At 36.8% G+C, this 16,259-nt stretch overlaps 1 protein-coding gene across 1 annotated transcript in view; it reads left to right on the forward strand.

Annotated features, from left to right (window-relative positions):
* ITGB3 (integrin subunit beta 3) overlaps positions 1–16,259 on the forward strand; it is a 71,130-nt gene that overhangs the window by 21,974 nt on the left and 32,897 nt on the right. The window contains exons 3-4 of the mRNA XM_014065436.2: positions 13,368–13,557; positions 15,947–16,199. Coding sequence (XP_013920911.1) covers positions 13,368–13,557; positions 15,947–16,199 — 443 coding nt within the window. The remainder of the gene's footprint in view (positions 1–13,367; positions 13,558–15,946; positions 16,200–16,259) is intronic.

Raw genomic sequence — 16,259 nt, forward strand, 5'->3', positions numbered from 1 at the left:
AAAGCTGTTTGTGTTTATCTAGTCAATTTCAAGACTCTGGAAATTAGATGTGTCCCTGGAGGATATCTATATAAGGAGTTTCAATATGTATTAAACAAAGTTGTATATTAATCCTATTACTCTTCAATTTATGTCTAAATCAAAGAATTCAAGCACACACTGTTCCAGCCCGCCATCCTACAACTATTGTATACCAATAATGCTCTTATTATGTCTACTTCATAGGTGGAAGTAAGAAAAGCAATTAGAGCATTAGCTTTATTCTACAGAGTACAAAAAGTATTAACAAATTATTAAAAAACCAGTCATCATTTTTGCCTGACTTTATCATAAACTCTTTGAATGCTAAATAAATGGAATTCCAATGGAACAGATGCATATCTTTAAGTACCTTGGTGTGTAATTTCATACTTCCTTACATTGGAATGCTCTTTTTTAAAAAACTGTACAGTTATTGTAAAATTTTACAGTTCAAAAGATATTATGTTCCTGCAGCCTGCAAGGTCTTCCAAGAGAATCCCACAGTTTCTCAACAGCTCCCAAATTTGTTACCCTGCAAAGCTCAGTATTATCAAAACAACTCAAAATATGTTTATTGGACCCATTTTGATGGTTTCAAATATTATTCAAATAATTAGAAACAGGCATAGTGTCTATGGTACCAGGGCATGCTTTTTTCTTCTTAACTTCTAACTAAAGTAAATTTTATTCTGTATAAGTTTGGCCCCTTTAATATTTAGTGATCATTTTAAACATTTATGGCTTTAAAAGCCCTAGGTAAAATTTGGTTGCTGAACTTCTTTATGGAAAGTCTATGTACATTAGAGTTTAATAATGCTAGGACTGCCCTTAGGCAACAAATCTGAGATACAGATCTCCAAACAGGCCTAAGTAAATTATCATACCACAATATTTATTATTTGCTTCCAAAGGGTCCTTTCCAGCCTCTTGTTCATCATCCTTTCCAATTTTAAAATTTTATAAGGCTAGCATTTTAGCAAGGTATAATGCTTTTAGAAGTCCTTGGATGTTTTAATGTGCATCTTTGATTATGTTCATGTGGTAATAGTTCAATAGAATCTTTAGACCATCTCTAGACTGTTACCTATATAACTATTACCTATATAACTCTACCCAGGTCCTTATGTATTCTATTTCAAAGAGATTTCCAGGTAGGGAGTGTGATTTAACGCTCTTACTCTCAGACGATTCGAAAATATCCCCTGACATCGCCCAGTTCTATTTGTATGATATGCCATAATATTATTTAGGATTAGAACTTCTTATAATAGTATTTTATTTGGATTTATTTTAGTTTCTGTATTTTCAATTATTATTAGACTCTATAATGAATATTGTTTTTCTCATAAACACATACATATATATAGAAGGATATGGTATTTTTTAAATTCAATATCCTGAATAATTTCAAGTTTATTTATTACAGTCCTAAATAATTTATTATTTATTGTTCAGGGCTGTTATAAATCAATTTGAATTTGAGCAACTCATGGGTTTAATAGAGCTTGTGAGACATCCTGGCTGTTGTTCCCATGAGGAGATATTTGTGGGTTTGTGATGGCTGGACCACATGGCTTAATGCCAGAATTACTTGCCAGTTTTCTATATAACACGTTGGAGAAGTTCTTTTTTTAAAACAAAAGTTGACTAGCTCAGGCCAATACATCAACAGTTCTGCCTACTCTGCCAACGGTTTCAGTTTCTCATCTTCCAACACAGCAGCTATGGCTACAGAATTGTTTTACCTCTGAGAAAGCTTCCAAACATGGCAATATTCTTCTGGCTGTGCCCCGAGACATAGTTCACTGAAGAGATGTAATAATCAACAGAGGCATCTCCTGCTTCTTGCCAAAAACCAGGCCCTTCGAGTGCAAAACCTATTAGCCAAGCAGTTTCCTAACATGTTGCTTTAATTTAACAAATGAGATTTTCCCCTTCATTGTGTCCTCTATCCTCCTGACTTATTTCAGACTTGGACTCTTCCTTGTTTCCATATTTTTTCCTAACAGAATCACTCCAATGAAAAATACTATTGCCAACATTTGAAAGGAAGAATGAGCAGATGAACAGGGCTTTCTGCTCTCTTTTTCATTTTACAATGCACATTTTAGGTATTTAGGTATTTATTGGGATTTATATGCCACCCTTTTCCCTGAGGGGACTCAGGGCGGCTTACAACCACATTTTCTCAAATGTTATTAAAAACAACAAAAACAATAAATATGGGAATAACAATGGGATAATTTAATTTACAAGATCCCAGTCTAAATTTTGAATTCTGGGAACAAATCTGGTTTCTGAGGAAGGCCTATTAAAATGATAAACAATGGGGAATTACCTCTTTTTCCAAAGGCCATGCTCATACTAGGACAGAGACCACAGAAAAATAAATTCTCTCCTGGAGAACTTTCCAACTACAATTGATCTGAGCAAACTAAGTCATAAGAATGTGACAATGAATTCTGGATTTCATGAGATATCTGGGAACACTCAATTTCCTTGCAAGCATGTTCCTTCGTGGCAGAAAAGAAATGGGCTATTTAGCTCTGAATAGCTTTGTTTGCAATGTTCAGTTGCACAAAAGTGTTTCCAGATGATAATTTTCCTGTGTAATTGTCTGCTCTTGCTCACAGGGTTTTACAGAGGAAGTTGACCATGTTGTTTTTCCATTTGTAATTCTCCTGTAGTTCCCTGAGACGCCTTTCATTTTCTTTTACCATTAAAAAATAACCATTAAAAAGGAAATAATGTAATGATATTAGAAATCTTTTGTCTGGAAGTACCCAAAGCATGTTCTGTTGCATTTTCAATTTATGCAGAGCCGTAGTCAAGTCCCACAATGCACTTTGTGGCTAATCTATGCAGAAACTCATCTGATATGCTAAGGCATTTTTGCAATTGAGACCTAAAAATGTATAGGAAACAGCAGTCTATTGTTTGAAAATCTATGCTTTACAAAATAATGAGATAGCAATTGTAGAAGTGCTTGAACCACTAATGTCAGAAGACTTCCCAGAGGTTCTCTTGGTGTGTTTCTCTATAGGATATTCTAGCATTTATGATTTTATTTTTCTTGTCAATCAATCAATATGTTTAGTGTTTTGACCACCTCCCCTATGTAAAAGCAACATATTTATAGTTGGAATTAAGTGTCCTGAAAAACATATTTGTAAATAATTCTGCAGAAACACTCTTGATGGTTGGATTCACAGATCATGCTAAACGAAATGTGGTTTGCTTGATTTGGGATTAAGGTGCTATGTGAATCAAATTACTAAGATTCATATTAAAAAGGTCTATTGGCATATGAAGTTTAGATTCATATACAGTAATTGTGGTTTTGTTAAATATATGTACAAACTATGGCAATATTTTTATTAAAGTTTAAAATAGAAAATTAAAATGTGTGGAGAGGGGAAAAAGGAAAGGGAAAATTATAAAGAAAACAGATATTTAAGAAACGACTTCTCCCTTCAGTCATTCACAAACAATTTCAGTAACTTATTACCTTTCAGCCAAAGTAGTCTTCATACCATATCTTGTCTTTTATCTATTAACAAATAAGCCCTCATCAATCAATCTTAATCACTAAAAGTCCATTGAAAGACACACACACACACAAACAAACACACATATACATGCACACAAACATACATATAAAGATCTCTAAATCAATTTCATATTCCTTTATTTTACACAGTAACTTATCATTTTCTCTAGAACAAGAGAAAACCCATTCTTTCTATATCTTATCTCATATCTATAAATAAGTCTTTAAAACTTCATTCAAACTTAAAGAAAAATTGCATTAGAGCTAGGTATTAGAAACAACATATTGAAAATCTCAATCTTCAATAGCCCTTCTCACAAGTTAACTTCTTATCATGTTCTCTTCATCTCTTCTCAGAAACTCCTTTGCATGATTAACCCTTTCTTTTAGTTTCAACACCAGTTTATCATTTTCTGTAAAAATACAACAAGAAAAAATCTCTTCTTCTCATATCTTGTCTATAAAAATTTTTTTAAAGCCTTGTCATTCAGTTACTGTTAAGACCAGCTCATTAAATGCTACTAGGGAAAAAATAATAGTGATTGAATAAGACTACTTTATATTCTTTCTTTTTGCCTTTGATGTTTATTCCTTTTAAGCAATGTCCCAAAAGTTATCTATTCCCAGGAATCCCGTCATTAAGTATAATGCATCACTTTTGTAAGTGCAAAATAAAAAAAAATGTGCAAGTAAATCTTCTGTGTTGAAATCTACATACTCATTTTAAAATCCATATCCAAAACAGTCTGATTCTCAGTTGTATCCTCATATATCTCCTTTTAAAACCCATTTTACAGGAGCAGATGATCAAACTCAATTTCATTGAGGGCTGCATTTCGATTGTGTTTGACTTTGGGGGGCCAGGGTGGGTATGGCCAGCGGGACATCCCTTGTGTCGGGGGCAACCGTGGTGGTCCAAGTGCTCTGCTAGTGAAAATGGGTTCCTGAGCTCCATTTTTGGCTGCAACGGCTTCCTGCAACTCTTTGCCAGTGAAAAAGGAACTTGGGAGGGCCACAGCCGCCTCAAGCTTCCTTTTTGGCTGAAACTGCCCCCTACAATCTTCTGCCAGAGGCACTATGGGCAGGTCCTTTGCTGTTTCCAGGGTGGCCCTGCGGGCCACTTCTAAGCACTCCATGGGCCAAAACTGCCCCCCCAGGCCTTGAGTTTGACACCTCTCTCTTAAAAGAAAGTTCTGAGTACAGTGTTCTCAAGTATCTTTTAATCTTTCCAGAGTTAAAATATTTTTTTCCATTTTGTATTAATAGTTCTCTTCTCCTTTATTACACTCTTTAGTTCTTTCTTGTTGTCTCTAGTGATTAGCCTTCAAATCTCCACATTTTCCAATGGAAAGATATTCTTATTCTTAGATTTAAATAGTTTCAAAATCTTATCTTCAGTCCATATGACTCATTGGTCTATTTGTAACTTTCCAAAATCAATGTTCTAACCAACTTTTTGCTGCTTATTACTGAGTACCGGGTATTTTTTCTTTAAGTTCTTAAACTTACATAGAGCTTCTTTCACTGAAGCTTGAAGGAAAATAACCCAGTATAATGAAATTTGTCCTTCTGCGGGTTCTTAATGTCTGTAAACCAGTTAACAAGCCATTTCCAGAAGTGATTAAGAGAGGAAATGAGTGAACCCAGTGTCTATTTGAAGGTTCCAAACTGCCACTCAGGTGAGATGACTTTCTCTCAGTTCCTGGAGCTCTGAAATTTTGTGAGAAACCAGAGAAGCAATTACAGATTGAAGACAGCAGAGCCAACAGCCATGACAAAAAATTTTTTTTTGATACATTGAATCAATTTTACAACCCCTCTCCAGATCAAGGTGAGAACTAAGATTGTTCACAAGTTCTCCTTACAGCATTTTCCCACAAAAAGATTATAAAACAGTGATATGAATAGATGCGAGAACTCAGAAATTGGAAAAATTGCTTTAGTAGTATTTGGTTTACTATTTGCCAGGATAAACAGTCTAGAATAAAACACAGTAATCCAGTTAAAACTTTTGTGTATGGAATCACCCAAACGTATTTTTATTTATCAAATTTAGAGACCATCCATCTCACTCATAAACTTCAAATGCCAAAATACGTTTATACAAAAAAATAAAATTTTATATCTTGTGTGGGAAGAGAAGCTGATACAGTAGAGTTACAGTTAGCAGAAATTTGGCTATACATTAAAAGGGTTCTGGGTTAAATCTTACTTCATCCATCACATTTCCAGGATTGTATCCAGAAGTCCAGTTCTGACAGCAATCAGTCAGGGAAGCACTGTAGCGCTATTTCATCTTTTCCGCTTTAATGGAGTTCTTTTCATGGGGAAAAAAAAGACTGAAGAATTGCTGGGGAAAAAACAGAAAGATTTCAAGGGCAAGGCAAGATCATTCTTATGATCTACCGTATATAATTCTGTATATGAGATATTATGATTACAGATAATCCTCAATTTACAACTATTCATTCAATGACTGAAATTACAGTGGTGCTAAAAATGGACATGAACAATGTCCAAAGTTGCAGCCATTGCAGCACCCCATGGTCACATGGTCAACTGTTTATATTGATGTAATGAAGAAGTCATTTTATGCATTTCCTTTTTTTCTTTACTATTTTCTTTTTTCTTTTCTATTTTTATTTTGTGCAGTTTTTTTCTTTTCATTCTTTTAGTTTGAATTCATTGTTATGCTTTCAATCATAATGTTTAATAAAATTTCTATTTTAAAAAAAAGAAACAAAACACTAGGTTGCAACCACTCCTTGCCATAGCAAATGTCATTTTTCCAGTCAGGAGACCATAAACACTCTCAAAATGAAGGATCTTTGTAAATATGTCCATAATTTATGTAAAATGTGTATTTAATATATTCCTTAATAGAATTCTTCAGGAGCAATATTTGGCCCATGTTCCAGAATTCTCGTTCTTTATCCTAAAGTTATTTTCAATTTAAACTTGGCTCCTAATGCTTTATGGACATGGAAATATAGTTTTCTTGACAATAATAGACTTGAATTCCCACTGCTCTCTTCTGAGATCTATTGCAATTCCCTGGCCCAGTGATGGTTAACCCTTTCAGCACTGATTGCCAAAACTGGAGTGCACGTTTGTGCATATGTGAGCACTCATGTGCTGGAGCACCAAACCCCAGAAAACAGCTGCTGGTGCACATGCACGCAGTGGCCAGCTGCTCTTTCATGTTCCGGCGTGCGCATGCACACTGGACAGCTGGTCTTCACATGAAGATCACCTGGCCAGCGCACATGCATGGGATAGAATCTGAAAGAGAGCAGCTGGTCCGGCGGGCATGCGCACAATGGAACCCAGAAGAGCAGTTGGCAATGGCACGCATACCCACAGAGAGCATGCCATAGGTTTGCTATTATGGCCCTAGCCTATGGGCTAACAATTCTTGGAGGCCACTCATAAAATACCCAAGCTCTGCCCTTTAAGAAGGGACAGGCAGTCAATATCCCAATACAGGTCATCCTCAACTTACGACCACAATTGAGCCCAAATTTTCTGATGCTAAGTGAGACAATTATTAAGTGAATTTTGCTGCATTTTATGGCCTTTCTCACCATAATTGTTGAGTGAATCACTGCAGCTGTTAAGTTATTGACATGCTTCCCCATTGACTTTGCTTGTCAGAGGTTTGCAAAAGGTGATCATGTGAAACTGCAACCGTCATAAATGTGAGTCAGCTGCCCAAGCACCTGAATTTTGATGAAGAGGATGCTATAATGGTCAAAATGTTGGAAAATGGTCATGTTACTTTTTTTTAGTGCTGTTGTAAATTGAAACGGTCACTAAATGAACTGTTGTAAGTCAAGGACTACCTATCCTCAGGTAGAGTAAAAGAATAATCTTTTCTGAGTGAAGGAATGCCAAGTGGTTGCCCAACCTTTGCTGAACAGTCACAAATATGGCTAGGATAGATTTCACACTCGGTTCACACCCACAACCATTGTCTACATGAATTTATGAGGAAAGATAAGAGTAAACTTTGCTTCCTCCCATACCCTAACAGAAATCTTGATCAAGATGCTGCAATTTTGCCTGGAGGGATCAGAGTGTGGAAAGAAGGAACGTCCCCACCTCAATTCAGTCTGGCTCATTTTCCATGCTTTGAGCTCCCTCAGTTCCTAGAACTCAAGTGAATCTATGAAATATACCAAGATGTTTCTTTCTTTAAAAACTAAATATGGTGATTCAAAACCTATTTTAGTGTAAGTCTATTTTTTTAAAAAATACCATTCAAAACCTGAATGATCTTCTCTTTTTTTCCTATAGACCCACACCAATATCTCTAAGTCTCAGGATGATTCTGTATTTCCTTTCCATCTCCTCTGCTTTTCTGCTTTCCTTTCCATAGTATCTGCCTTGCTACATTCTGATGCTTATTCCTTTTTTGGTCTTGTGTTCTCTCTCTCGTGTGCTGGAGGAAATGATAAGTCTTTGGGAGAGACATTTTTTGTTTCCAGCCAGCTTTTTGGAATGGTGACTAAGCACTGCCATATACAGGTTTAGGGAATTTTGCCTCTAAAAAAAAAGCAAAATTTCCTGGCAGTTTTTCAGAGGTTAATAGGATGCAGCAAGTCAGTACAGTTTATTAATGGCTGCCAAAAAAGGGTGGGAATGGGGGAGGGAGTTACAACATGCTTATGATCCCTTTTTGGAGAGTTTTGCCTTTATAACTAGAGCACAGAGACACATGTGATGATGCAGACAGAATTTTGCATTTGAATACCTTTCAACCAATCCTAAATTTCACCTTTTTATGATTTTACACCTGCAGAAATGGCCATTTTTAATCTCAAAATCAAATTTGATTTTAATCAAATTAATGTGTGAATTATTTTCTAATACTGGCTTTTCCATTCATGCTATCGTAAGAAACCTGGAAAGAAGAATTTTAAATCATTCCAAAGGAATCTATACTCATGAACTCAATATTGATAATAGTTGGAAATTCCTCCTACAAAGATTATTTATTTCAAAACGTGCTATGAAGATACACAAAGACTGCTTAGTTCTCATTTCCCTGAATTTGCTTTACAGTGTGGATTGGACAATGGTATTTTCCAGATATGTTGGACCATAGTGATGAGATTCAAATAATTTAACAACCAGTTCTCTGCCCTAGTGATTTCTTCCAACAACCAGTTCACCAAACTTCACAGAAGGTTAATAACCAGTTCTCCCGAAGTGGTGCAAACTGTCTGTATCCCACCATTAACTACAACCCTTATTATTTTATATCCTACATTCAGAATGGATAAAGTTGTGAAACACATTTGGAAGATATGGAAAGTCCTTGACTTACATCTGTCAGTGGTGGGATTCAAAAAAATGTAGCAATCATAAGTTAAGGATTATCTGGTTATACCCATTTGTATCAGAAGTACCATTTAAGGTTAGCTAAAAGATTAGCCGGTGACATCACCATTACCTGTGGAATGCCCGTGGAATGCCTTTTATGTCCCTATCAAGGAGCCGAAACTAGTGACAGGAGTTCTCTCTGCCACGTAACAGCACTTGGGTCTCAAATGTGGGCTTGCTAATCTCCAACCCAGCAGCCTAACCACATGAACCACTGTGCCAGAGGTGGGATTCAATTTTTTTTACTACCGGTTCTGTGGGGATGGCTTTGTGGGTGTGGTGTGGCTTTGTGGGCATGGCAGGGGAAGGATACTGCAAAATCCCCATTCCCTCCCTACCCCACTAACCTGCTTTCCAGTTCTGTTCTCCTGTTCAGGACAACAAAAGATCAGATGAGAGGCTGGGAGGCAGCAAGGGCGGGGCCAGCCTATTCATCAGTTCTCTGAACTACTCAAAATTTCTGCTATAGGTTCTCCAGAACCTGTCAGAACTGGCTGAATAACAACTTTGCACTGTGCTGCATATCAAGTGTGAGAAGGTGTTTTAGAACCACATTAAATGCACAAATGAATATAATTATTATGTTACAAGTATTCTCAAGTCTCTCTCAATTTCTATTCCAAATGTTCTCCTTAATTAAAGAAAATTCTCTTAATTAAGGTTGAAATTAAGTTGGTTGCCTTTTCATCCCAGTGTAAATTATTGGGACTGAATGTCTAGTACAGAAAATGATCCTTTGAAAATTAGAACAGCATTCACTTAGCAATAACATATTCATCATTTATAGACAATTCAGTTTCAAATACATTGTTATAATATTCAAAACCAAAAGTTCTTTTTATCTTCTTTAAATCTTTCTCATAATAGTACCTAAGAAAAGTATTCACATGTATATTCTTCTTATCGTCAGATCTTTTCCTGATTTTATTTGATATCTCCTTATGAAAATATTAATATGTTATCATAAAATAACTATATTTAATTTTAATTTTTCTCTTCTATAATATGCTTCCTGTAATGAAACCACTTTTTGGATTTATATCTGTTCCATTTTCTCAATATGGCATGTCTAACAAAGTGATCTTTAGAAACTACATTAACTTTAGCATAACACAAATAATTCTGCCATTCAAACACCAAATTGTCTCTTTCTAACTCCAATAATCTTCTATTTCTCAGCATCACCTTGTATAGATTAAACAACAAATCAGATATCACTAAATTTCCTGTTTCATTAGCATGTTGTAACACCTTAAGTCTAAATCACTCTTTTTACCTACCTACCTACCTACCTACCTACCTACATACATACATACATACATACATACATATCTATATATATTTCTGCCATTATTTAAATGGTACAATAATTGTCAAAACAAATGTTGTCTAAAACAAAAATAACGTTCTAGAGAAGTTTTTAATCATAGAAATTCTTCCCAATAATGACAGTTCTAATTTTTCCTTTCTTAATATAACTTTTTAAATTTCATTTCATATTTTAACATATTTTGGAACAACATATAATTTATATTTGTCAAATTAATAACCAAATATTTTACATTTTCTCAGTCTTAAAATCTGTTTCGTTCACCAGTTCTGCTAGATCTTACGACTTCATATTTTTGTTACCATCTTCTGTTTAAAACCAGCTAATGCAAGAAATTATTTTAATTTTCTCATTAATAATTCAATCCCTTTAAAGTATTTTCCAAAACCAGCATTACATCTATAAAACTTTTCAAGTTTTTTTTTTACATCCATTTTCTTATGTGCTTTCATTGTGCCTTATTGTCAGCCCTGGAAGTCATCTTTTCTGTTGGACATTCAGGGCTGCCACATTTAGTGCCTGAGAAAATGGGAGGGGGGATTACAAGGAGTGGTGGAGGATTAGGCATAACAACATTGCTTTCACTGGGAGTCAGGGGCATTCACCTGGATCGGAGTGATAGGGGGTCAATGTTCCCTCTATTTATTTATTTTTAGTGTGTGTGGAAAAGTATAGTGTTTGAGTGGCACATTTTTATGCCTGAGCACCTGAATTTTTTTCGTAACGTTTATTCCAGTCTTATCATTAGCTTTACATTCTGACATCTGTCCATATCCTGGACACCAATTAAGCAAAAGTGTTGTTATATTACTTATTTACAGCTATCTGTAGATCTTATCAAATTTATCTCTCAGCCTATGATATAAACCTAACTACAAAATTATAAATGTCTACATTACTAATATAATTATTCTCCACCCTGATTAAACAGATGGTATATATTATAATGTGCTGTATGTGGACTGCTTGGTTCAAATTCCACTTTTATTTTATATTTCTGGAAGAACTCATGCTAAGCTAAATGCTTGTCATAATCAGCCTGGGTAACTAGGGTTCATAAAGTTCATTGTAAGGCAGATGCCTCTTTTTTTTTTTTTTTTTTTTTTGTTAAAAAGTCCCCAATGGAAAGTCAACCAAAAATCTGTACCTCCGTAGGGGAGAGAAATTCCAGAATTGGGGCAGGACAAGGAAGACTAATGGATGAGACAGCAGAAGGAACTGGACATTTAGAGGGAAGGAGGGAGAATAGATACCATCCTGAAGATGATATCAATAGATGAAAGATAGTTGAGACACAGACCGACCAACCGACATAGTTAATAGATATGAGATGAGATAGATAGATAAATAGACAGACAGACAGACAGATTGATCATAGGTAGTTAATAAAGGTGAGAGATGGATGGATGGACAAATAGCAAGGAGAATAAAACCATTGAAGCAACTGGCAGAGGTTCCCAAAGGCAGAAGGTGAGCACTGTGTCTGGAACCACATAGTTTCCCAAGCAAAGGATAGCGGGGCGCCGGATTGGAGGCTGCGGGTGTCCTGCACTCGGCGGTGCCTTAATAAGTACTCGGCCATTGGCTTGGAGGGAGGCGCCGGGGTGTGCGGGTGGCAGGTGGTGGGGGTAGGCGGGAGCCCCGATCTTACAAGGCAGGAACCAGACAACTTGCTAGGGGCAACTGGTAGTGGGACACATTTAATGCTTTTATTTCATGGTTTAACCAAAATAAAACTTGTTTTCCCTTTTGCCCTTCCTTTCCCTTTCCTTCTGTCCCTCCTTTTCCCTCCTTCCTTTCATTTCACCATTTCTTTGATATTGCCCCTCTTGTCCCGCCTGTGCGGCAGTTGGAAACTGCTGTGCAGTGATTTCTTGTGACGTGTGCGGCTGTGCAGCCGCGCAGCTTAGAGAGAACATTGCAGGAGGTTGTCTCCAGTTGGCACGGGGAATTGATTGGACCATGTGATGGAGTTGTGAGTGCAGGGGATGGATCTTTGACTTTTTGGGGGGTGAGGAAAACCCGGAACTTTCAGATTCGGGTTTTCCCAGATGTGCCAATATGACATCTGTAATAAAATGGAACTTTGAGGAACTTCATACCTCGGGGTCTTCTTTCATTGGGGGTGTTACTTGGAACTTTGACACTTATATTTCCATTTAAAACTTCAAAAATCAAAATAAACAAATTTAAAAAATTTGAAGCTCACCACTGCCTCAGCTCTAGTATGTGTCCGCTACTGAAGCAGGAAAATAAAAAATGGTCTCAGTTCAACCAACTTCAGGGTTGATATACACATTGATCTTCATTAATACATTCTTCAGAATGATTTGCAATCTGTTTGCTTAAGACATTATAAACAATTTATAATTCACCATTCAATAGGGATATTGGTCTATAATTTCTTGTTGAAGTTAAATATTGCCCCTTTTTAGATTTCTTTCTTTCTTTCTTTCTTTCTTTCTTTCTTTCATTCATTCATTCATTCATTCATTCATTCATTCATTCATTCAGTCAGTCAGTCAGTCAGTCAGTGTGTCTGTGTGCTCCTTACTCACAGTTTGAAACAGCTCTCAGCAGTTAAGAGCAATCTAAAAAATCATGGGTTTGGAATGGAGCAGTGGTGATGTCTTTATTGTTACTGCATCAACTACCTCTAGTCAAAAGCTATTCCTTTAGGGTCCCATGGCAGGTGGTATAGCCAGGTTTTAAGGCTTTTCCTGAAGGCCAGAAGAAAAGGGGCAACTCTCACTTCCAGTGGCAAGATATTCCAAAGGTCAGAGGTCAAGGCAGAAAAGGCTCTTCTCCTAGGCTCCAGCAGTCAAAATTCCTTGGCTTATGGGACCTCCAGTAGACCTCTTCTGCCAGAGTGAATGGGGCAGACCGATCCCATTGGGAGAAGATGGTTCCTCAGATATCCTGGACCCTTGCTATAAAGGGCTTTAAATTCAACACTTTGAATTGGACCTTAGAAGCTGACAGGTTTAATTTAATTTAATTTTAGCAACAACATAATTAGATTGGAGTTTGAGAATTCCCCATTCCAAAAACTTATTGTTCTTTCTGTTCTTCCTCCAACAGAATATGCCAAAAGCTTTCTCTCGCTGTGACTTGATAGAAAATCTATATCAGAATGGCTGCACACAAGATTTTATAGAGTATCCACGCAGCGAGACCTCCATACTGGAGGCTAGACCTCTCAGTGCCAAAGGATCAGGAAGTGACATCACTCAAATGACTCCACAGAAGATTGAACTCTTCCTGCGTCCAGGTAAAACCAGATATACTACTTGATTTACCCACAGAAAGCCTTGGGTTCATTCCTCACCATTTATAGAGAAACAGTAAGAAATAAAGAAGAAAGCATCTACATAAAAGGTTGAAGGACTGCTTCAATTGAACTGGTAATGCTGCAAACGCGGTCCACTAGTCTGAGACAATATGATGATAGCTTGATAGTTTTAGAGCTAGCCTATGATAGCTTCAGAGCCACGTTGACTTGACTATTAGCTACCTATTCAGAATGGACATACTGTATTACCTTCCGGCAATGGTAGTCAACTTTTGAGATTTATTTATTTATTTGTGGGTATACTGAGAATCTGAGGACAAACAGCAGCTACAGTTCACAAAATGGTCACCATTTTGAGCATATCCAATCTTTCAAATTTCATTTACTAGAAAGGCCTACTACCCTTTAGATTTTGGGATAAAAAGCAGGTTTAAAAAAGCTTGTTGTTGTTGTTGTTGTTGTTGTTAAGAATGTGGGTATATTTCCTGGCAAAGCATTTGGCAGCAGCCACCCATTATTTTTATTTTTCATGAATATAAGACCTATTTGGTGTTTAGAACCATTCTTGGAAATAAATATTGCTGCCTTTTTGTTATATATATATTATTTGTAATTATATATTTGAATATTGTAAGCTGTTTAAATCATCTGGAGTTGATGGCTGTAATAAGAAATAATAATGTGAATTTGTACTGTTTCATATCAACTTATCACTTATTGGTTTTTATTAAAAAGTAAAGATAGCAGCAGTCTAGCAGTGACCAAAAGAGATGTCTACAGATGTGCTTGTGCTTAATGATCACATTGCTTTGCTGTTATTTGGAATATTGATCTCGTATGTCTACAAATATCAATCAGGGGAAAAAGAATGGTGTATGTTAGGTTACAATACAATACAATAGCAGAGTTGTAAGGGACCTTGGAGGTCTTCTAGGCCAACCCCCTGCCTAGGCAGGAAACCCTATACCATTTCAGACAAATGGCTATCCAACATCTTCTTAAAGACTTCCAGTGTTGGGGCATTCACAACTTCTTGAGGCAAGCTGTTCCACTGATTAATTGTTCTAACTGTCAGGAAATTTCTCCTCATTTGTAAGTTGTTTCTCTCCTTGATCAGTTTCCACCCATTGCTTCTTGTTCTACCCTTAGGTGCCTTGGAGAATAGTTTGATTCCCACTTCTTTATGGCAACCCCTGAGATATTGGAACACTGCTATCATGACTCCCCTAGTCCTTCTTTTCATTAAACTAGACATATCCAGTTCCTGCAACCATTCTTCATATGTTTTAGTCTCCAGTCCCCTAATCATTTTTGTTGCTCTTCTCTGCACTCTTTCTAGAGTCTCCCACATCTTTTCTACATCATGGCGACCAAAACTGAATGCAGTATTCCAAGTGTGGCCTTACCAAGGCATTATAAAGTGGTATTAACACTTCACGTGATCTTGATTCTATTCCTCTGTTTATGTAGCCTAGAACTGTGTTGGCTTTTTTGACAGCTGCTGCACACTGCTGGCTCATATTTAAATGGTTGTCCACTAGGACTCCAAGATTTCTCTAATAGTTACTACTATTGAGCAAGGTACCATCTATATTATACCTGTGCATTTCATTTTTCTTGCCTAAATGTAGAACCTTACTCTTTTCACCATTGAATTTCATTTTATTAGATAGTGCCTGATGTTCAGGTTTGTCAAGATCCTTCTATATCTTAAGCCTATCTTTTGAAGTGTTGGCTATTCCTGCCAGCTTGGTGTCATCTGCAAATCTGATGAGTTCCCCATTTATTCGCTCATCCAAATCATTGATGAAGATGTTGAAGAGTACTGGGCCTAAAACAGGACATTGGGGTACTCCACTGCATACTTCCCTCCATATAGATGCAGTACCATTGAGGACTACATGTTGGGTGCGGTTGGTCAGCCAGTTACGAATCCATCTGGCAGTGATGCTGTCCAACCCACCTTCTTCTACTTTATCTAGTAGTAGGTTATGGTCTACCTTATCAAATGCCTTACTGAACTCCAAGTAAACTATATCAACGGCATTCCTCTGGTCCACTAATTTTGTCACTTTGTCAAAGAATGCAATAAGATTAGTCTGGCATGATCTGTTTTTGACAAGCCCATGTTGGCTTTTGGCTATTACTTTGCTTCTAGGTGTTCGCTGATTCGTTGCTTGATTATCTTTTCCAGAATCTTTCCTGGTATTGAGGTCAGACTGATATGTCTGTAGTTTATGATAGCATGCGTCTGTAACAATGTAACTTAGTAAATCAAACATTTGGAAAGAATAGGCTAGTTTGGAATTTTTGGAAAAACACCCCTCATCTTTAGTCCTTCACTCCTTATCCAATTTTGCTATTTCAGATGACCCCCAAACTTTCTCAATACAAGTGCGCCAGGTGGAAGATTATCCTGTGGACATCTACTATCTAATGGATTTGTCTAACTCCATGAAGGATGACCTCCGTAATATCCAGAACTTAGGTACCAAGCTTGCCCTGGAAATGCGCAAAGTGACCAGCAACCTGAGGATTGGCTTTGGAGCTTTTGTGGACAAACCCCTGTCCCCTTACATGTACATTTCTCCTCCAGAGGCCATCAAAAACCCATGCTATGAGTAAGTTCTCTAGTCAGAAGAAACTCTGATGATTCTATCTTTGTTAAACAAGCCTGATTT

Source organism: Thamnophis sirtalis, unplaced genomic scaffold (assembly GCF_051295495.1).
Source record: "Thamnophis sirtalis isolate CommonGarterSnake01/CBP01778 unplaced genomic scaffold, rThaSir2_p1.2 scaffold_4, whole genome shotgun sequence".
Taxonomy (NCBI): Eukaryota; Metazoa; Chordata; class Lepidosauria; order Squamata; family Natricidae; genus Thamnophis; species Thamnophis sirtalis.